General features: G+C 43.1%; 1 protein-coding gene across 7 annotated transcripts in view; it reads right to left on the bottom strand.

Annotated features, from left to right (window-relative positions):
- The window catches only part of CADPS (calcium dependent secretion activator), a 580,697-nt gene that overhangs the window by 73,265 nt on the left and 484,929 nt on the right, over positions 1-22,503 (bottom strand). For 6 of the 7 annotated variants that reach the window (XM_064274284.1, XM_064274283.1, XM_064274286.1 and 3 more), the window contains 3 exons: positions 21,986-22,133; positions 13,453-13,527; positions 12,481-12,564 (listed from right to left, as the gene is read on the bottom strand). In XM_064274284.1, coding sequence (XP_064130354.1) covers positions 12,481-12,564; positions 13,453-13,527; positions 21,986-22,133 — 307 coding nt within the window. Of the gene's footprint in view, positions 1-12,480; positions 12,565-13,452; positions 13,528-14,401; positions 14,417-21,985; positions 22,134-22,503 lie in introns of all 7 variants that reach the window. The other variant, XM_064274288.1, reaches the window with a different exon arrangement.

The following is a 22,503-nucleotide window of genomic DNA, read 5'->3' as shown; positions in this document are numbered from 1 at the left end:
ACCACACAGGAGTACTTAATACCGGGTATGCAGCAATGTACACAAATATGGATGCATGTACCAGCGACTAAATGCCTATATCGCACTTAAAAAAAAAATTCCTGTAAGAATTTGCCTCCTCATTTTACAAATGAACAAACTGTGGCTCAGAGAGTTTTTCCAGGGCACACGGTTAAGAAGTGGTAGGGCTAGGATTTGAACCCAAGTAAATCCCTGATGCAAACGGTAAAGTGCTTGGTTACAAACAAAAATATTGGAGATTTGAGCCCCCCCAGAGGCACCTCAGAAAAAAGGCCTGGTGATCTACTTCCAAAAAACCAGCCATTGAAAACCCTGTGATGGCGCAGAGTTCTACTCTGACACGGTGCTGCCATGAGTCAGAGCTGACTTGATGGCAACTAGTTTTTATTTTTATTTTCAGGTCTGACTTCAAAGGACTCTGTACTGTATTATGCTGCCCCCTAGACTGTCTTCCCTTTTTCACCAGATAATTTATCAAAATGTAAAGGTAAAAACCAGACTGAGTACCGGAGTGCTTTGAAAAGTAAAGAGTGCTCTATTTTATTAATATTCACCTATTACCACAAATAAGACATTATCTATAACTGTCTATGTCACCAGGATGGATGTTCTGAAATGATCTCTGAGAACCACCGCAGATTTCAGGGGGACCAGGGGAAGCAGGAGAAAGCCCAGGCTCCCTGGCAAAGTTGCCTTAGGCAAGAACACGAAAACTTGAGTTGCAGAGCCGCTAGTTGATTGCAGGGCTTCTATGCATGCCCATAAATATTGATCGTGATTAAACTATTATCATAGTAATGAGGGTAATAAAGCCTCCTACAGCCCATCCCACCACACCACTCAGAGTCCCCAGCCTTCATTAAACGGAGAGCTGCTGGCACTGCTGGGCGGCCGGGCGAGAGGCAGGGAAATGATCGTATCAAGCAAAGGCGTTCTGTTCATTGCAGTGACTAGAACCACGCGCAGCCTCATTAACGAGGAGACTTGTTCTCGTCTCCCGCTGCTCAGGGTGCTGTGCTCTGAGACTGGGTCCAGGAAGTGTATGTTCTCATCTCTCTTCCCTCCTGGGGCTTCCAAACAGATGCCCAACTGAAGTAGACCTGTTTTTCCTTCCAGTTTCCCTGATTTCTGTCCCAACCCTTCATTCCCAGAGAGGATTTCTACCAGGCTCAAGGGCTCCTTCAAACCCACCTTCTTATACTGCTAAGACTTAACAATGGTCACATGCTTACTGTTCCCCTGGCATGAGGCTAAGCAATTTATAAGCATTTAACCCTCACGACAGTGGATGTGATGATTATCGTCATTTCCAGATAAAGAAATGGAGGCTCAGAGAGGTTAAATGACATCCTAAAAGACCCACAGCTAGTGCATGATGGAGCTAGTATTTGAACACGGGTCCCTTTGACTCCAGAGTCTGCCCTGTTAATGGCCACGCTGTACTGCTTTTCCTTTTTGCCTCTTTAAATGGCATATGCTCATTTTAGGAGAAACTCCAAAGCGCAAATTGGAAAGTTGTAATTTTTGTAAAACCTCCAAACAGGCATCAGGGCTTATTTTTGTTTGATTATAAGTGAGGACCTCTGCCCACCTCTGGTATTTCTTGGGTTTTGCTTTGCCTCTTAAACATCTCTCAACCGTAAGAGCCCAACAGAAGGCAAGCTTGAACTGGGCGAGGACTGTGTCTTGCTCATGTCACTGGCTCCTGCGTGGCACCGGTGCGAGCACATGAGGGCTGTGTGGTCAGGACCGAGGAGCAATGCTTCTGCATGAAGTCCCTGTCTTCCCCCTGAAGCTGCCTCAGCCTGAACTTGATGGTTGAAGTTGTTTACAACATTGCTACCATCTGTAGAACATCCTTACTCTACAGTTGAAGAAACCAAGGCTCAGAAATAGTCAACAATTTGTCTATCACAGTCAGCTCAGGTCTGTTATGCAGTGGAGAGGCTTTTTTTTTTTTTTTTTTGCCTTTTCATCTCTTGTAAAGAGTGGGGGAAAACAAATAATTGGATGAGATAGGAGGCCTGGGTTCTGTGACTAAACTAGCTATGCAAATAACTTCCCTTCTCTGGCCCCAATTTCTATAACTGCTAGAATGTATCAGTATTTCCCAAACTTCCAGCATCAATACCACCTTCCTGATTTTGTCTACAATCCATGCACCATTTATATTACATTTACTCAATATTCTTCTTTTAATCAGCTCACTTTTTAAATACTTAAATTAATTACAAAGGGAAACTTTATGTCATTACCATGTGTCTTAGTTCTCTAGAGCTGCTATAACAGAAATACCACAGGTGGATCGCTTTAACAAAGAGAAATGTACTTTCTCACAGTCTAGTAGGCTACAAGTCCAAAGTCAGGGTGTCATCTCCAAGGGAAGCCTTTCTCTCTCTGTTGGTTCTGGAGGAAGGTCCTTCTCATCAGTCTTTCCCTGGACTAGGAGTTTCTCTGCACAAGAACCCTGGGTCCAAAGGATATGCTCTGCTCCCAGCACTGCTTTCTTGGTGGTATGAGGTCCCCCACTCTGCTTGCTTCCCTTTCCTTTTATCACTTTTAAGATAAAAGGTGGTACAGGCCACACCCCAGGAAAACTATCTTTATGTTGGATAAGGGATGTGACCTGAGCAAGGGTGTTACAGCCCACCCTAATCCTCTTTAACCATAGGCAGAGAGTATGATTTATAACACACAGGAACATCACAAAATGGAGGACAACCACACAATACTGGGAATCATGGCCTAACCAAGTTGACACATATTTTGGGGGGACAAAATTCAATCCGTGACACATGAATGGAAAATGAATATCACTTGCAATAACAGAAGGTAAGGGTGAAGATAAATACAACATAAACAAAATGAAGCTACTATAGGTAGTCAGGGTTGCCTGCTGAAGGTGCTGAAGACCTGTGTGCTCTCTCTTCCTGTTACACATGAAAGTTTGAAAGTTTTAGAGAAGTGTCAAAGACAGACAAGGACTAAACTAAAACTTTCTCCTTGATACCATGAGGATAAGGACGAAAAGAGAATTGGAAAGGGAATAACCCTCTCACAGCGTGATCTGCTGTTATTTAATCCTGAGTCTGTGTAACATCTAATGCCATCTCAGGTACCATGTCATAAATGTCCTTCCTACAGTTTTGAGTAAGATGATGATCAGGCTAAGAGTGGCTGTTTACAAGGACCTACTACGTGCCAGGCATCATGCAAAGCCTAAACCAAACACGTTGCCGTTGAGTCAATTCCGACTCATAGCAAGGTCTATTGCTCATTTATCTTTAATTATCCCAATGGCTCTCTGAAGTCAGCATTGGCATACCCACTCTACAGATGAAGAAACTGAGGCTCAGAGATAGTCAGTAACTGGCCTACATTGCTGTTAGTCTGTGCTTCACATTCACATTTTCCCCTCTATCTTTCTGGTGAAAAGCTTCCCACTGCATGTGGTCTGGAGGTCAGGGCAGAATCTGTAACTCCACCTTTTAATTTCAGAACATTATTCCCCGTTTGAAGCTAAGGACATGTTTATTAGGTATTTCTTTTGTAGCTACCATTTCTGTGACCTGGTCGTTCAGCACCTCACAGCCTGAAGAAATCCTGTGTCTGTCTTTTGTTCTCTTTGACACATATCTGTATAACTACAGAGTTTTGAGGGAAACGGTGAACTTTGGATACTTATTTTTTCTTCTAAGGAGATTCTGAAGCATTTGCTTTGGACAGCAGTTATGTTAATTGTCAACTGCAATTTCAAGGCATGAACTGGAAATAAGGATGTCCTACTAGGTGATAAAATTATCTGTCACAGACCCCAAAGTGGATGTCAAATTCTGAAACACTGGGGAGCTGCTGATGAAAGAAGTCAGTAGAGGGCAGATCAGTGTTTTATAGCTGCCTAACTTTTTAGGGCACGGGGTTTTTGTTGGTTTGTGTAATCGAAGCTGAGGAAAATAGAGGGAATAAGCTCAAAGCTTCGAAATCAGAAGACCACAAACCCAGCACCAGTTTGTAACAGGGATCTGGTCTCTCGCGGACCTTTCTTAACTTCTCCAGCCTGATCAATTCTGATACTACCCCAGATTAAAAACCTTAAATTCCACAACACGGGCAAGCTCCTGGATGGATGATCAGCTGTCTGCATGGCTCTTGAAACCCATTCCAGTCATTTCCCCCCTTTTGCTCAAGTCCTTCTCGAGTCGTAATGAATGTCTTCTGGTTCCCAGAATGTATTAGTCCCTTCCTTTCTCCTCCAGGTCTTTGTACCTTGGACCATTCTTTTTTGCCAGGTAAAATTTTTCTTATCCTTTACGTCTCACGCAAATGTCATTTCATTCATGTCTTCCCAGGTAAGGTCGGGTCCTCTGGCTCTTTTGTTCCACCGCACCGATGACTGCTCTGTGAACAGTCCCCACACTCGCAAATGGCTTGTTCAGAATCTGTCTCCCTCATGCACGTGAATGTTCTGTGGAGGCAGAGACACTGTCCATCTCATTCGCTGCTCAGCCCCGGTGCCTGCATGTTCTATGGAGGCAGAGACATTGTCCATCCCATTCACTGCTCAGTCCCAGGGCCTGCACAGAGTGGACACTCAACAGCCATGTGACGAATGAAGGACTAACACAAAACTGAAGATTACCTTGAAAGTCAAAGGCAAGTGGTGAGTTTTGAATGCCCATTACTTCAGTGCTTTGGCAAAGCTGGATGGCTGGTGGGAAATTATTTATAAACTATTTTTGCTGACATGTTAATCGGTTAGTAGGTACCCCCTGGAACCAGTAACCAGTTGCTGTTGAGTCAATTCTGACTCAAGAAAACCCCATATGTGTCAGAATAGAACTGTGCTCCATAGCGTTTTCAATAGCTGATTTTCAGAAGGAGATCACCAGGCCTTTCTTCCAAGGTACTCCTGGGTGAACTCAAACTTCTAATCTTTCAATGATCGGCTGAGGGCATTAACTGTTTGCAACACGCAGGGACTGTGACCCTTGGAAGAATTACTAATTGGCCTTATTTATGAGTTCCTGTGGTCTGTGGGAATAACATGCTGGTGATAATAAAGGAGTAAATCTAAGGTAGAGTCTTAGTAGCTATGTGACTTCAGACAAGTTACTCAACTTTCCTCAGCTGTAAAATGCAGAGAATAACAGACTCTATTGCCCAGTGTGATTGTGAGGATCACATTAGAAAATGCACATAAGTCACTTAGCATAGCACCCGCACACAGTATACATTCAATAAATACCAGCTATTACCAAGAAAAAGAGTCCCTGGCTGGTGCAAATGGTTGTGTTCCACTACTTATTGAAAAGTTGGCAGTTCAAACCCAGAGTCACCTTGGAAGACAGGCCTGGCAATCTGCTTCCAAAAGGTCACAGCCTTGACAATCCGAGAGAATAGTTCTACTCTGCACACATGGGGTCAACATGAGCTGAAATCCACTTGACAGCAGCTAACAACAACATTACTAAGAAAATGAAAATCCTCACAACTGGACCAATAAACAACATCATGATAAATGCAGAAGAAATTGAAGTTGTCAACGATTTCATTCTACTTGGATCTACCATCAATGTCCACGGAAGCAGCAGTCAAGAAATCAAACAATGTATTGTATTGGGCAAATCTACTGCAAAGGACCTCTTTAAAATTTTAAAAAGCAAAGATGTCACTTTGAGGACAAAGATACACCTTACCCAAGCCATGGGCTTTTTAATTGCTTCATTTGCGTGGGAAAGTGGATAGTGAAAAAGGGAGCCAGAAAAAGAATTGATACTTTGGAAATGTGGTGTTGGTGGAGAATACTGAATATATTATGGGCTGCCAGAAGAACAAACAAATCCATCTTAGAAAAAATACAACCAGAACGTTTCTTAGAAGCAAGAATGGTGAGACTATGGCTCACTTACTCTGGACATGTCATCAGGAAAGACCAATCACTAGGAAAGGATGTTATGTTTGTTAGAGGGTCAGCAAAAACGAGGGAAACCCTTAGTGAGACGGATTGACACAAGAGGCTCAACAAAGGACTCAAACATACCCACGATCATAAAGATGGTGCAGGACCAAGCAACGTTTCTTTCTGTTATACACAAGGTTGCCACGAGACAGAGTCTACTTACGGCAACAAACAGTATCAACAACAACCATTCCTAACTACCGTGGTTAGTGTTCCCGCCCCAGGCAGGCACTGCCACTCTGCAATGTAGAAGCCAATTGGGTTGAATGACATGAATTCAGCCTCTGAAAATCTGATGACATTAATCTCTTAGGGGGTGGGCCAAGACCTCTTTCTGCATCCCCCATCACCAGGGCACACTGTACAGAGCCCTCTCTCTTGTTCCCCATGCTCATTCCCCTGGACACTTCCCAAAGCGAAAGCAAAAATGAAGCACAACTAAAAAACCCTCGCAAGAACCCAAGTCTAAAATTCGAAATGCTTCCTGAACAAAATGTTCTGTGTAGAGAAGTGAATTCCCTTGATCTAGTCCCGCATGGACCAAGGTGGCAGTCTCGTTCTGTGACACGACATCAAGGGCTCTACACCAAAGTCCTCGAAGCTGCTGATCAACCCTGCCCGTGGCCTCCTCCGACTCTAGCAGGAAGAACTGTGTCTACTGTGTTTCGTTTCTAAGTGGCAAAATGAATAAAATGATGGCAAAAGGAAAAAGGTGAACGAGGGTAATTTGACATATAAAAACCCATTGCTGTCAAGTCAATTCTGACTCATAGCCACCCTATAGGACTGAGCAGAACTGCCCCAAGGGGTTTCCAATGAGCAGCTGGTGGATTTGAACTGCCAACCTTTTGGTTAGCAGCAGAGCTCTTAGCTACTTCCCCACCAGTGCTCCATAATTTGAATTTGAGACATAGGAGACTGGAAATAGAGGTTTGGGGTCCTTGGAACCCTAAAATGGGCTTTACTATCCTGAGTGGCTTCCATATTACGTTGTAACCACCACAAATGGATTTGGTTGATGGGGGATCTTGGATGAATTTTAGGTGACTTTAGTGGATTTCGATGGAAACCTGGTGATGCAGTAGTTAAAGCACTCAGCTGCTAACTGAAAGGTCGACAGTTCAAACCCACCAGCCGCTCCAAGGGAGTAAGATGTGGCAGTCTGCTTCTTTAAAGATTACAGCCTTGGAAACCCTATGGGGCAGTTCTATTCCATTCTATAGGGTTGCTAGGAGTCAGAATTGACTCGATGGCAGTGGGTTCAGAGGATTTCACATAACCGTTCCAGCTGCTTGAGGAGGTGCTGGGTTCTTCCTACCTCTTCACCCCTTCTCTGAGCCTCCTGAGTTTACCTGGAGGGAGTATGCAGGTTGGGTGGGGGCTGAGCCTCCCTGAGGCTTTGCTCACCATCTGCAGAATAGTGTCCTTGGAATGGAATTATTCAGACAACTCAATAAGACAAATATATTTAAAGCACTTAGCCCTGTGCCTGGCTCTTAGCAAGTGCTTAGAAAACGGGAGCTGTGGCTATTTTAGACATTCAAACTCATCTAATATAACCATCGTCATTTTACAGTAAAGGTTATTATAAGCCAACATGTGGTCTCTTGCTCCTTGGTGAGGGGTGGGGCTGGGGTCCCATCCCAGGTCTCCCCACTCTGGGCTGCACCCCATTGTACCCCATTGACTCTCAGGACTCATTTGGCTCATCTGAGCCCTCCCATACATCACAGTTCTTGGGGCTTCCACCTCTGCCCTATCCAATCGATTCTCCACTCCCAACATCCACTCGATCCGTAAGACCCATTGCCGTCGAGTCCGACTCACAGTAACACTATAGGACAGGGTAGAACTGCCCCATAGGGCTTCCAAGGAGCAGCTGGTAGATTTGAACTCCTGGCCTTTTGGTTAGCAGCCGTAGCACTTAACCACTACACCATCCCTAAGCCCTGTTTATGCTACTTCCAAAATATCCCTCAAAAACAGCTCTGGCTTTCCTGCTTTAGGACCACTGCAGCTGCTGTTTTGTCCAGAAGAGTCTTCTCTCCTGTTTGCCATGCTGGCTCCTTCACGTTTCAGCTCACACATCACCTCCTCAGTGAGACTCCCCACCCGTCCACCGCTGACCGCCCTAACAGGAGTAATGCCACCATCCGCCTTCTCTCACTCCAGCACTTTCCTAGGCTACGGTTTTCTTGCTGTCTCCTTTGCTAAATGTAAGCTCCACGGGGACAGACAGCATGTCTTTCTTGCTCGTTGCTGTACACTTAGCCCCTAGCATGATGCATGACACATACCAAAAACCCATGCCTGTTGCTGTCGAGTCAGTTATGATCAAAGCAACCCCTATGTGTTATAGAGTAGAGCTGCTCCGTAGGGTTTTTTTGGCTGTAATCTTTAGAGAAGCAGATTGCCGGGCCTTTCTTCCAAGGTGCCTCTGGGTGGATCTGAACTGGCAATCTTTCAGTTAGTAGCCAAGTGCTTGACCACTTGTGCCATCCAGGGACTCCTATGTGGTACACAGGTATGCAGTAGATATAGGTTGGGAGAGTAAATAAGTGAATCAATGAATGGACTCCAGAACCAGCATGTTTGTTAACACCTGGACTGGACCAAGGCAACGATTTAACTTTCTGGTAGAGGAATGCAGGCACCTGCTCACCCTCTTTCTGGCCTCCTAAAAGAACAGCGTGACAGTGCCCACAAGACATGGCCACTTCCAAGCAAGCATCCCACACGACAGCACATCCCGCAGTCAAGGGAAATGGGTGCAAGGTTGCTAACTGTGTCTTCCAACTGGGCTGATCCTCCAAAAGTTCGGAAGGCGCCTGCCTCCATAAATCCCAGGCTGCTACTGCTGCCGAGGCTGGGGAGGGAGGAGAGGAGGGGCACGCTTGGGCGCCTCCCGGGCTGGCACGGAGAAGCCACATCTCCCCCTCCCTCCTCCCCCCAACTCCTCTCCAAGAGAGGAAGCAATGCAGATGGAGACGAGAAATAAATATTCCTGCCTGCTCTGTGCCACTGCAGACGTTTTCCAAAATGTCTGGCTTGGACCATGAAATCGAGCCCACCCAGGAAAGGAGGCGCTCAGCGGGAGAAAGAGGGGGAAAGGGTGGCATATTTGTCGATACTTGTCAGCTTTCTGGGGGGCAGAGCACATGGCTCATACTTGGCAGCCGGGCTGAGGTGAGGATGTGGTAAGTGCACAGTAATGCTTGAAGAATGGAATCAGAAATGGGAGCAGAGTGAGGGAAATCATGCCAGGTGCCGGCGCTACCTCCAAGCTTTTGTCCAGTGTCTTGGGACTCACAGCTGGTTCTCTCACCCTTGATTCCAAGGCTCCTTGCCCAGTACCTGTGCCTCTGCTCAGCCCCTTTACCCCCACTCCACTCCTGGGTAATTAATACGACTGGGCTGCAGGAAGCCTTCAAAGGCCCGTTGCAATTTGGGCAGGAGCTCAGAATCAATGTGTGGAGGTATCCTTGCCATATCTAGGCATGGCTCGTGTTCTCCAATACTGGGATACCCACAGGAGATGAGAACATGGGCTGCAAATGGTAAGTGGGTGCTTTTGGCCTCTGGGTGGCCAAGTGTGTGGGAGATGTGTCACTAAGGAAGGGAAGTTACATGCCTGGGAATGGGCACCCAAGTGCTCTGCAATTATGGTGCCTTTAGTAGGCAGGTTGTGAGGCTGCAAAGTGTCTCGGGAAAGGCAGATGAGAAGATAGAAATTTCAGCTTGAAGACTCCTGCATAGGAGACTCTGTGTCTTCTGTGTTTCTCACCCTCCCATGAGAATCTCCCTGGTGCCATGTTCTTGGTATTGCTGCCCTGGGGCCACCTTTCACAGAGTCCTCTGGGTAAGTCAGCAGTTAGGGTGGGGTCCTTGGTGGGTTGCATTCTGTTCAATAAAGAGCAAAGCGGGCTTTCCTGGTTTTCACAGGTACAGTGCAGTAGAAATAGTTGCTCAAAATGAAGACTCCCAAAAAGTGATATATTTTTTGGGTGTCAAGGGAACCTTTTCCAGAAATGTTGCATTTAGTTCTGCCTCTTTTTAGCATTTCCAGGACTTAGCTGAGGAATGTAAGATTTTCTAATATTTCCCACTCATGTGCCCTGAATCCTTCTTTATGAATCTTCCCCACTCGCTTGCCCATCTGCCTTCTAGCGCCAGGCAACTGCCAGCTGAAGCCCACTCTCTCCAGGATGCGGTTCCGTGGTGGTGATGGGGACGTTGGCAGGAGCTCTACATTTCTGTCTTTGCTCTGCTCGTTGCTACATGACCTTAGACAAATTACTCCTCCTCTATGAGCCTTGGTTTCTTTGTCAAAGGAGGGGTTTGGAGAGATTTCCTTTCAGCAGTGACAGATTATGGGTGTGGTTCTACCAAGTGGAATTGGTTCGAATTCTTATTGTCATCATCCCTTCCCACACCACCTTCACCAATAAGCCCAGGGACTGAGGCCACCACACTCCTGGGATTGGGTTCACTCCTTGTACCTGGGAAGGTCAGCGCTACATCATGAAAACAAGCTGGGCATGTAGACACACGGAGCCTACCCAGAGATGATTGTCAATGTGTCTGCCTATACGTCCATTAACTTCCAGGAAAAGCAATGTATGGGTTGGGGAAAGACCAAAGTGGGTATATTTGGAAGGACTGTGTGTGTGCCTGTTTGCATCTTATAATAATATTAAAAAACGAAAAATCTGCTGTCACTGAGTCAACTACAACTCATGGAGATCCTAGTTACCTTTTATTAATGATAAACTAAAACTAAAAAGTTTTAGTGATAGCTGCCATTTATTGAGGCCTGTTATGTACAATGAAGCCCTAGTGGCACAGTGGATAAGAGTTCAGCTGGTAACCAAAAGGTTGGCAGTTTGAATCCACCAGCTGCCCCTTGGAAACACTATGGGGCAGTTCTACTCTGTCCTACAGAGCTGCTATGAGTTGGAATTGGCTCAATGGCAACGAGTTTTGGTTTATTGTATACAATGATGAGTCCTGGTGGCACAGTTGTTAAGAACTCAGCTGCTAATCGAAAGGTCAGTGTTTTGAACCCATCAGCTGCTCTGTGGGAGAAAGATGTGGCAGTCTGTTTCTGTAATAATTTACAGACTTGGAAACCTAATGGGGCAGTTCTACTCTGTCCTGTAGGGTCACTCTGAGTTGGAATCGACGTGATGGCAGTGGGTTTAGTTTTTAGTTTATTATGTACAATGACTATGCTAAGCTCCTTTACTTACATTATTATCCTTACAACAGCTCTGTATGGAAGACATTATTCTCCCCCCTACCCCATCTTTACCAATGAGAAAATCAAGACTCAGAGAGGATAAGACACCTGCTCAAGATCACACAGCTGGTTAATACCTACAATGGGATTTGAACCCAGTTCTGTTGGATTCGAAGACGATGATGTGCTACCCACTTCACTGTGACAGATGATGTCTTGGCATTCAGTATGTTTTGGGGAGAATTCTCATAACGTAAGGTAAGTCCTAAACTGACTGCCTTTGTTATGGTCTCAGAGCCAGCAAAACTCCACTTTCAAAAACGGCAAGAAAGCAGGCATCTGTGGTGCTCACCCAGCCCCAGGAAGGGTAAGACACCTGGGCCACTGAAGTAGCCCACCTATAGCTGCCATCTCCATTGATCACTTAGCCACAGAAAATAAGGCTGCCTTCCCGTTACCACTTCTGTGCCTTGTTAACACTGACACAGAACCAGAGCATCTCAGGATTTGTAGAGGACTCAGAGATCATCTGCTTCAGAGGTTGTAAACTCAGATGGCCCCAGGCAGGCAGGTGAATGAGCGAAACACTCAAGAACAGGCTATGGCAAACCAGAAACACACATCGGGTCCATGGGACTGTGGTGACTCAGCTCTAGCTGCCCATGGCTATGCAGATATGCGGGCCCACTGCTGCAGATCACGCACTTTTTAAAGAAAACTCTGAAATCTGGACTTCTCTATGAAATCTCCAGATCGTTAAACATTGGCAATGGATTCAGTTAAGAAAATGTACCCAAAACGGTGAGGAGCAAATAAAACATATTTGCAAGCGCTACCTGACCAGTAGGTTTCCATTCACAACCTCAGAAATCAATCTGCCCCATTTACAGGTGAGGGAATGGTACTCAGGATCATTAAGTGATTTGCCCGAGATAGCTGAGGTGCACACAGGCAGGTGACTCTTTTGATACACACATGTAGAGGTGTGTATGTGTGTTTATGTATACCCAAGCACACATATACAGTACATTCATAAATAAGATAGAAATGATTTTGTGCTATCTGCTCTTATAAAATGTCCCGCTAATTCTCCTAGCATTAGTATCACACATTGGTAGTTGACTGCAATGAAAACACACGTGCACACGCACACACACACACACACACACACATATACAATATGACACAACAGCACCCCTCCCCCAAATAAGAACCAAAACCAGAATGAAACAAGAACCAGAAAGGAAAGCTCTTTACTTACGGTAAATGACAGAAAAGAGGAAAACAAAGTCCCTTCATCGTATCTGGATAATTTTGCCAGTACTCCTTCCAAAATAGTGACAAACTAAAAAACAGCAATAAAGAAAAAAAAGAATTATTATTTCAAACTGTCATTGTTCACGATAAAGAGCAACATTTCCCAGCCACACAGAGACGGGGACTGAGCCCTCTGCTCATTTTTACGCTCTATTATTTGATTCCAGCCTTCTGGAAAGGAATAGATTGCCTTTATATAGAAATATTTGACTTATCCGGCTTTCTCTTCATTATTATGTGATTGCAAATATAGAGTGTTACAGAAGTACAAAGTGACAAAATATTATTGAAGTGCATACAGCATGCGATAATATTAAATGCACTTTTCAAAATCCAAAAACTGTGCAAAGCAGTTTTTACGTTACATATTAGCACTACATTTAATCCAATCTATTTTTATTTGTATTTTATCAGTAATTTGGGGAAACAGAAGTTTAGCACTGGCAAATATAAATGTCTTTCCATTCAGCATTACTTAGTTAAAATTCTGTAATTCATGAGGGTGACTGAAATAGCTTTATCTGACTTTTATGTTTTATTATGACTCTCACTGCATTTGAAACTAGAGAGGGGGTTTTCATGATGGCAGAATTCCGTATTACCAGTTAACTTTCTGTATTTAAAAATCTAACTTTGTCAGTGCTGAAAAACAAAACAAACATTTTCTGCATAACCCAGGGCAACGTTTGGGGACAAATTCTTAATAAGTTAACATATGCCACTTCATCAATTTATCTTCACACAGCGCAGGATCATCGGAAAAGTCATTCAGAGCTGAGGCTGGGTGAGGTACAATCTTGTTTCCTGAGAAACACAAGTATCCGGCTCAACTTTTTAACGTGTTACATTTTAATGAAAATGCAGACAGAACAAAGAATGTTCACAACGAGACATTTCACCTGATGCTGAAGGTTACCTTTGCAACCAAGAGTGTTATCATTTCTTTAACAGTTTCTTCAATTAGTTCATCTATTTTTGAATGGTATTGATGCTAAAGAACACAGAAAGACAAATATTAGCATGTTTGGGAGGTGATGGCACCTCATTCAGCAGTAAGTTTTAGACAACGTAATTTATAAATGAAGCCTGGCCTGCAGACCCAGGTTATTTCCTTAGTCCCGGGAGCAGTTCTAAGACTCTGACTCCAGGTCTTTGATGGAGAGAGATCTGAAGCTTAAAAAACAAAACAAAAATACCATCAGTCTCATTGTTCCTTACCCAAGGCTTTTGATGGCTTTGGTATGTGTAGACACATACACATATTTACAAACGGCACACGCGAATGGCTTTAACAGCCTAGCAGTGTGTTGGTCTGGGTCTCACAAAGCAATACACCAAAATAATTTAATACAAGAAATGAAAAACTGTATTTTCAAAACAGCTGGTGGGGGACGTGGCTTGGGTAGTAGAGATCTTCTTCCAAAGGGAATCGAACTAAGACACTCTGACTGATTTTGCAAAAACAGTTCTAGAGCCTTCAAGTACCCTGGGTTAATGCCCCAGAGCTCCCCAATTCTATCTCCAGGTGTTGACTCAGTGTCGCGTCCAAGTGTCTGATTTTCTCCATTAACGGATTAGCAGACCTAGGCTCAGAGCCTCTACCGAGACTGCTGCTGAATTTTCCAATTTCTCTGCCAGTGTCGATTTAATTTAAATTGTAATACTAAAACAAACCCCCACACAAACAAAAATCTGCTGTAAATGCCAGGGAAAAAGGAAAGGCAATTTCAACAGAAAGTGTTATATGCCAGCTCCTTGACATTTATTAGATCATTTTAGTATCCATTTGAATTTTTCCATATTTCCTTAACTAACAAAAAATAACAATGCAGAACATTGTTTTTTGGAAAGGAAAATGCACTTACCCACTCTTTAGTAAACTTTCAGAAGGAGGATGATTAATTAGGAACAGAAAAAAAAGGGAACAGTGCAAATAAAAATTAGGACAAAAGGACACATGAGAAAATAAAAATTAAACAAGCTATCCAAAAAGCTATGAAAACATCCATAAATAATAAGCAATAGGAAATGTGGTCTGATAGTCTGATAACTGGCAATCCGAATTTTTAGAGTGAGCCAAGGGCTGTGAAGTCAGTTAATTCACTTCAAGTCTAAGGGGAGTTTCGTTTGTAACGGGAAGACCTGGATAGAGTTCCGGTGCAAAGTTGGGAAGTCATGCTGTCTAAGAAAATTTAGTTTCCTTATCTGTAAAAAAAAAAAGATAATACTACTACCACCCAGGACCAACGAGAGGAGGGAAGCTAGTGCAAACCATTGATTTTGGAAAGGGGATGAGGTAAGCCCTGTGTAAAGGTATTTTTAGCTGGTATATTCTTTTCTTTGTGGAAATCCTGGTGGGCGTAATGGTTAAGAGCTACTGTGGCTAACCAAAAGGTCGGCAGTTTGAATCCACCAGGTGCTCCTTGTAAATCATATGCGGCAGTTCTACTCTGTCCTGTAGGGTCACTGTGAGTTAGAATTGACTCAACGGCAGTGGGTTTATTCTTCCATTTTATTATTAATATAAGGTCCTTTCCTGGCAGTCTGCTTTCAGTCTCACATTTGTTTTGAAGACTAAGTGAAGGCCTAGATGTGAAAGCACTTTGTCAACTATAATTGTGACTCAAACATAATTATTTGTTCATATTCATCAAATAGAAGCTAAGCGTAGGGATAGATGGTCTTAGCACTTAGTCCTCTCATCCAGTTTTGTTTTGGTGCATTAGAAGAGAAATAATATAGCAAATGGTCCGTGTTGTATAGCCCTGATGAATCAGAACCCATGTTGGCTACACCACTATCTTCAAGAAAGGATTTACTAGCAGGTGGCATAAAACTGGAGCTAAATGTAAAAAAAAAAAAAAAAAAATCTGCAGAATTCTGTTCTAGAAATACAAAGAAAGATGTAGGAGCAAAAGAATTCAGGAATATTGACGGGGCTCCAAATTCATTTTTAGATCTTGAGCTAAGATCCAGAATCACATGCTTAATTTCCCTCCTCATGTGACTGCCTTCCTCTGCTAGGTTTTCTTTGAGCTGCTGTAAATGATTTATATTTATTAAATTAATTATGGGATTCAACTAAACCAGAAAGTCTAGCGGTGTGCAAAATAATACCGTTATGAAATATTAGATGCAGGACTTTTTTTCTCACGAAAATATACAGTCATACACCATTTCAACAATTTCTACATGTACAACTCAGTGACACTGATTGCATTCTTCAAGTTGTGCACATATTCTTGCCATCCTTCTCCAAATTGTCCTACCAACATTGACTTAAACTCACCTCCCTCAAGCTTCTCATCTAGGCTTTCGAGTTGCTGTTGCCAATTTGATCTCATATGGATGATTCTTTAAAAGAGCATAATGCTCTAGGCAGACAGTTTACTTCTTAAGATAAAGTACTTTGTGGTTCTAAGAAGACTTCAAGGGATAGTTTTGGCTTAAGGTTTAAAGATCAGCTCAGGGCAATAGTCTTGTGGGTTCATCTAGCTTCATTGGATTCAGAAAGTCTGAATTCCATTGATAATTTTAAATTCTGTGCTGCTATCTTCCCTCTTTTGATCAGAATTCTTCTATAGAATCTCTGATCAAAACAATCAGTAATGGCAGCCAGGCAAAGAACAACAACATTGGCAATAGAAACATGCTCTTGGAAAACTTAGCTGAAATGCTGAACAGAGCCAAGAGTAATTGTTCTCCACACACCAAAAAAGCTTATGGGTCTTAGTCTGAGGAGTTAATGAACCTCAAACCTGAAATATTTTCATTCTTTAAGTGGCATCCAAATCAAAGTATACGGAGATATAGCGGTTCGTGGAAACATCTCACCTTCAACTTTTTCAAACCGGGCCCTAACTTCTCTCCAGGTAGCTCCATTTTCTCTCCCTTTTACTTTGTGCAAATTCTATGATCCCCCCCCCCACTCCTCTCCTGTTATAATCAACATTTCTTTTTTTTTTCCCCCGTTTATAAAAACAAATCATTTTGATATGATTATTCTGCTTACTTCCAGAGGAACCTTGAGTAAATTAATCTCCACCGGCCTGTTTCCTCATCTTTGTAATGGGGCTAGAATTATCCCTGTTGTGAATATAAAAATCATATTCACCTAACAGAGTAATGAAACAATGCATGCAAACTTGTTTTGGAAATTTAAAAGTGCTATGTAGCAGTAGTACTATCACTAATTGATTGGGTGGTGGTTACATGTATGCGTATGTCTCTAAACTCATTTAAAATCGGTAAACTTTATTGTATGTAAATTATGCCTAAAATAAAACAAAACCTACTTTGGGAAAGATGAAAGGGTAGGGCAATGTCTGGTCTGCTTATCATGTAGCAAAGGGGCTAATATCAAAGCGGCCCCCATTCCTGTTCACGTAGCTACCGAATACATAAACCTTTTTGCCAGATTCTCCTGATATATACTTACTTGATCAAATTGCTCTTATGAAGCAATAGTGAGTATTATGCCTTCATTCTTTGCTCTTTCTTGGAAGATTCATTGTTCTATGCAGATGGGAAGCTCCATCAAGGGGTATAAATACCAGTGGGGCATCTTTAAGTTACCGCCCCCTCCCATTAGATTATCTTGTCACAAAAGCTCTTGCAGTTGCATTGACTATTCCATTCTATCTGTATCTTAATTAGGGTGCAAAGAGGGGCCCTTCCCATCTTCACATTTTCTAGTACTTTCTGCTGGCCTTCTTGGATTGACTTGACATACATGCCCAAATCATATTCTGGGGTCCTAGGTCACGGTAGTAGCCAGGGCACTGCTAAATCTTCAATAGAATGTAAAGTCTGGGGAGCTCACTTTTGCTCTGATGAGCTAAGTTGCTGCAAATCCATGATCACTACGTGAAAATCACTCCACTTGACTTCCTGTGCTGCACATTTTGCCTTGTCATGGAACAGATTGTGTGGATGTTGTCTTTCTGTTAAGACCATCTGACCTTGGAAACGAGACGAAAACACACTAGACCAAGTGAGAAACTATTTAATACATGATTTCCTCTCTATGGGTGCTTTGCAAATTTTCATGAAAAAATAAATATTTAAGATGGAAAAGTATGGTTAACAAATGTTTCAACAGCTGCTTTTAGATGAGAGTTCACCCTGACAGCGATCTTAAAATTGAAGAATATTGTATCACCTGGCCAGTATCTAGTCTAAAATAGGCTGAAGGAGCTGGAATCCAGGTAGAGGCAGGTATTGGTAACTAGATTTTTCATATGGACTTAATACCTAATACTCACAAAGCGGAAACCACATGAAAACAATGGATTTCCATCTATTCTTCTCTCAGTGTTAGGATGTTTCCAGTCATCCTTAGCCAGTTTTACTGAGTATCCCCATTCTCCAAAGTGAGAAAAGTGACTTCCCCTTGATGTTCTGCTCAAGGTCAGAGCCACCGTGCTAGTGGCCCCTCAGAGGAAATACATATTTATAGACAGTGATGTCTGGCTTCATTCTGACTGTTCTCTGCCAGTTGGCATTCTCAGGTCAGAAGAAACCTCACTTCTGACAAGCTGGTCACTTAAAAAGATGTCTCCAATTACATTAAAGAGAAATAAATGGCGTGGCAGGTCTCTCCAGCATGGCTTGGGAAAACCAACAGTCTTTGGATCAGAATCATAGAATAGAATGCAGTGCTGGATGGGCCCTTAATAATGATCACTTAGGCCGGGGGTATGCACTATTTCAACAAGAGAAAGAAATGTTTAAAAATCCTGTTATAGTTTCCATCTAAAAGAGTTTCATGGGAGCAACATACTTTATCAAACAACCATGTTCAGAAAGACACAGGCACTGCTGTCTAGTTGCAAACTTCCTAATCTTATAGCTAGAAGTTAGGGGGCCTTATCCCCAATTTCGAAACCCTGGTGACTTAGTGATTAAGAGTTCGGCTGCTAAACAAAAGGTTGGCAGTTTGAATCCACCAGATGCTCCTTGGAAACCCTATGGGGCAGTTCTTCTCTGTACTATAGGGTTGCTGTGAGTCAGTTTTTATCCCCAGTTTCAGCTAGCTGCATGCAACCCAAAGGTTGGGAGTTACACACTAAATCCTCATTTGACATATGATGACAGTAAGCCTACAAGAGAAAGGGACTTGTTCAAGGTCACAGTTTGGCAGCCAAGGTGTGAGGTTCACAGGATGATTAAGCCACTGGACAACCCGCTCTCCTGGAAATCCAGACTCCAAGGTTAAGCCAGTTTCATTCTATCCCAGCACAGAAGCAGTAAAGCTGAGAGACAGGGGCCACTGTGATAAAAGCCAACTTGCTATTTCTCAGTATATATATTCAACTGGAGTCCATAGTTGGGCCTAAATGGTCCATGGATCCTCTGAAATTAAAAATTGTGTAAAACTATTTTTTTTTCCTGGAAAATGGCTCTGTAACTTTTATCTGATCCTCAGTTGAGTCTGTGACAACAAGCCCCCACTCCCACTAGTCTCCCCAAACCCCCAGTTCAAAAAGACAAAGCTGTTAACATCAGATTGACTTGGCTTGTTTGGAAGAACTGTTCAGCTGTCCTGAACAGGTATGCAGGCGCTCTTTAAATATGGCCATAATTCAATCAATGTGGAGAGGGACTGTCAGGGCTGCTGAGGGGAAAAGGAAGCCATTCCTATTGCCTCCACCCTTTCTCACTCTGGTCTGATGTCATCCTTGTGAAACTCAGGTAACATGAACACCTAAGATGCTCCTAGGGGAAGTAGATGAATTGGACTTCATCAGAGTTAAAAATGTTTGTGCTTCAAAGGACACCATTAAGAAAATGAAAAGACAGCCTACAGAATGGAAGAAAATAATTGCAAATCACATATATGATAATTATCTAGTACCCAGAATATATGAAAAAAAGAAAAAAACTCCTACAATTCAGTAATAAAAGACAAATAACCCAGTTTAAAGAATGACAAAGTGTTTAACCAGACATTTTTTTCAAAGAAGATACACAAACGGTCAATAAGCACATAAAAAGATGCTCAATATCATTGCAAATCAAAACCATGAGATACACTTCACACCCACTAGGATGGCTGTAATCAAAAAGACAGACACTAAAAAGTGTTGGTGAGGACATAGAGAAATTGGAACCCTTATACACTGTCGGTGGGTATGTAAAACTATACCACCGCTTTGGAAAACAGTTTGAAGCTGCTAAGAAACTTAAACACAGAGTTACCACAGGACCCAGCAATTCTACTTCTAGGTGTAAACCCAAGAGAACTGAAAACACAGGTCCACGTAAAAAAGTTGTACGTGAATGTTCACAGTGGCAATTTTCATAACAGCCAAAAGACGGAAACAACGTCCATCAACTCACGAATGGATAAACAAAATGTGGTATATCCATAAAACGAAATATTCAGCCATAAAAAAGAAACTGATAACACGCGGTGACAAGGATGAATCTTGGAAACATGCTGATGGCAGATGCCAGACTCAAGCCTACACAGTAAGGTTCCATTTATATAAAATGTCCACAATAGGAATATACTTAGAGACTTGAAGGACATTAGAAGTTGCCTAGGGCTGGCAGTGGGTAGAGGGGTGGGGAATGGGACTGCTAATGGCTCTGGGATTTCTTTCCAGAGCGATGAAGTGTTTTGAAATTCAATAGTAGTCATGGCTGTACAACTTGGTGAATGTATGTGAATTTTATCTTAAAATGTATGTGAATTATATTACAAACAAACAAAAGAAGAAGCCCCACAGGGAGAAAAATCCAGAGGGGATAGAATTCTGGAAAGTTAGAGCTCGAAGGGATCTTTGAGTTTTTAAAGTGGGCTCTCTGAAGCCTAAGGGATTGTTCACAGTCCCCCAGAAAAGCTCAGGTGGGTGGTGGGCATTGGACAGCAAAGAAGCAGTGATGGTGAGGAACGTGGCAGCTTGGCCTTGAGGTTCTCTTCCTCAGCCCCCTTTCCCCAGTCATTCAGAGAAGTCCTACTTTTATTTGTTTCACATGTTGGGCTGGGTAAAGTCTGAAGAACTGACTCTGCAGCTACAAGCAGACTGAATAAAACCAGAATAGTGCTGTCCTTTCTACAGAAGAGAAAACCGAGACTCAAAGAGCCTGAATGAACGACCTGTCCAACCTCAGTCTGCAGCACAGACTGACACAGGGCAAGAATCCATGTGTCCGGACACCCAACCTAGGCCCTTCACTAGGGGGTCGTTCTAGTGCCTGCACCCTTCTCCTTACTCTTCCTCGGTCATTGAGCCTCCAGGCCACTGGTTCTCACTGTCGTCCCCCATCCAGCATCACTAGGGAAGCTGCCAGAAACGCAAATTCTTGGGTTGCATCCCAGATCTATCAGAAGCTCTTGGGGTGGGGTGCAGCAATCTGTGGTTTAAGGAGCTCTCTAGATGGGTCTGAAGTACACTGACATCTGAGAACCTCTGCTCCAGCTCAGTCAAATGCGGCAAACGGGTCTAGGAAGAAAAGCAAGGAGCCTGCTGCACTGGCCCCACTGCCCAGAGTGTAACCCCAGGGAGAGGTCCCCTTCTGCTCCTGAAGCTGCCTGGGGGTAGCTGAGGAAGTGAGTTGGGGGAGAAGCAAGGACAGAGATGATCTTGCCAGGAAGAGAATACCACCCATCCACATTTAAAAATGGAAGGTGCCGAGAGAGAAGATAAACAGCGAATAAGGAGCAAATGTAATTTAGTAAAAATCCTGAGCATGTAAGGCTGGTATCGAAAGATCTGATTTAGGAGCAATTTCTGCCAATTGGCAACAGCATGAGAGTTGCCAGAAATGTTTCTGAATTAATTCTAAATTGGTATATGAATATCTAGCTGGCGTAAGGCCATTGGAGAAAAATGATCATGATAATCTTTAATCAAGCCCAAGGTGCTGTTTCCTTCTTCTTATATTTTAAATACCGCTTGGAATTGGAAACTTAGCAGGTCAGGGACATTTCACCATCAACTCAATCTAATGAAAATTGGAAAGTCTACGATTTCCAGAACCTGCTGGCCCAGGGCTGGTAGCAGGGTGAGCTAACATGATCGGTTGCAGAAGTTGCCTGGTATAAGAAAGAAAGATCTGCTTTCCAGATGTCCAAAGTGATCACATGCACCTCAGGTGTGCAAATAACCTGCATCCTGGCAGCCACAGGTCTGTTAGAGATACCAGCCTAAGAAAAAAAGGTCGGCAAACACCATTCGGCTTCAAGGAACTTTGCAGCCACCCCAACTCTTGCCAGGAATCACGCCCAAGTGAATGAATGGCATTCACACCAGCGTGTGCCTTGGAAATGTATTTGACAAACAGATACCACACACTCATCTGCAGACTGTGTGTGCATCTTAATCCACAAATGTTAAAGTATATTTCTGAACCTAGTGGATGGAAGGAATTTGTGAAGCTATCTTCTACATGATCGATGGAGGGGAAAGAATATGTTATTATTATGATTTTTTTTTTTTTACCTCTTGGCCCATTTCCATGCTGCAGAGTTTTGTTGACTGAGCTTTGGCGTCCACCATAACATTGAACATGGTGCATATTGCCTGTGGGACTCGAAAATCTGTTGATCGACTGGTTTTTTGCAGTTTAACTTCAAATGCAATCCTGGTTCTATTAAAACAAAGTGGGAAAAGATTAATTCAGTGTTCAGATGGCAGCGGGTGGAGGAGACATTTTCTGAGAGGTCAGGGAAAAAGAAAACTGAGGGCTGTAATCAGTTTCAATCAACAATGACTTCACGTGTGTTCTTTTTTAAATGATTTTCCCAACTATGGTGGGCCTATTCATGGAGACAGCTAAGTAGACCCCCGCCCCCCGCTCCAGCAGTACATGGAACACCTGTAGCTCGGTGCATTTTTGTCTGTTGTTTCCATGCTATGGAGAACTCTAATTGCAGGAGAATGAATGAATGAACAAAACCCGATTACAGCATTATAACATATGCACTTTCTCTCTCATTGGCAATGGCCTACTTTGAATC

This window comes from Loxodonta africana, chromosome 22 (genome assembly GCF_030014295.1).
Source record: "Loxodonta africana isolate mLoxAfr1 chromosome 22, mLoxAfr1.hap2, whole genome shotgun sequence".
Taxonomy (NCBI): Eukaryota; Metazoa; Chordata; class Mammalia; order Proboscidea; family Elephantidae; genus Loxodonta; species Loxodonta africana.
This window is presented reverse-complemented; position numbering and strand designations above follow the sequence as displayed.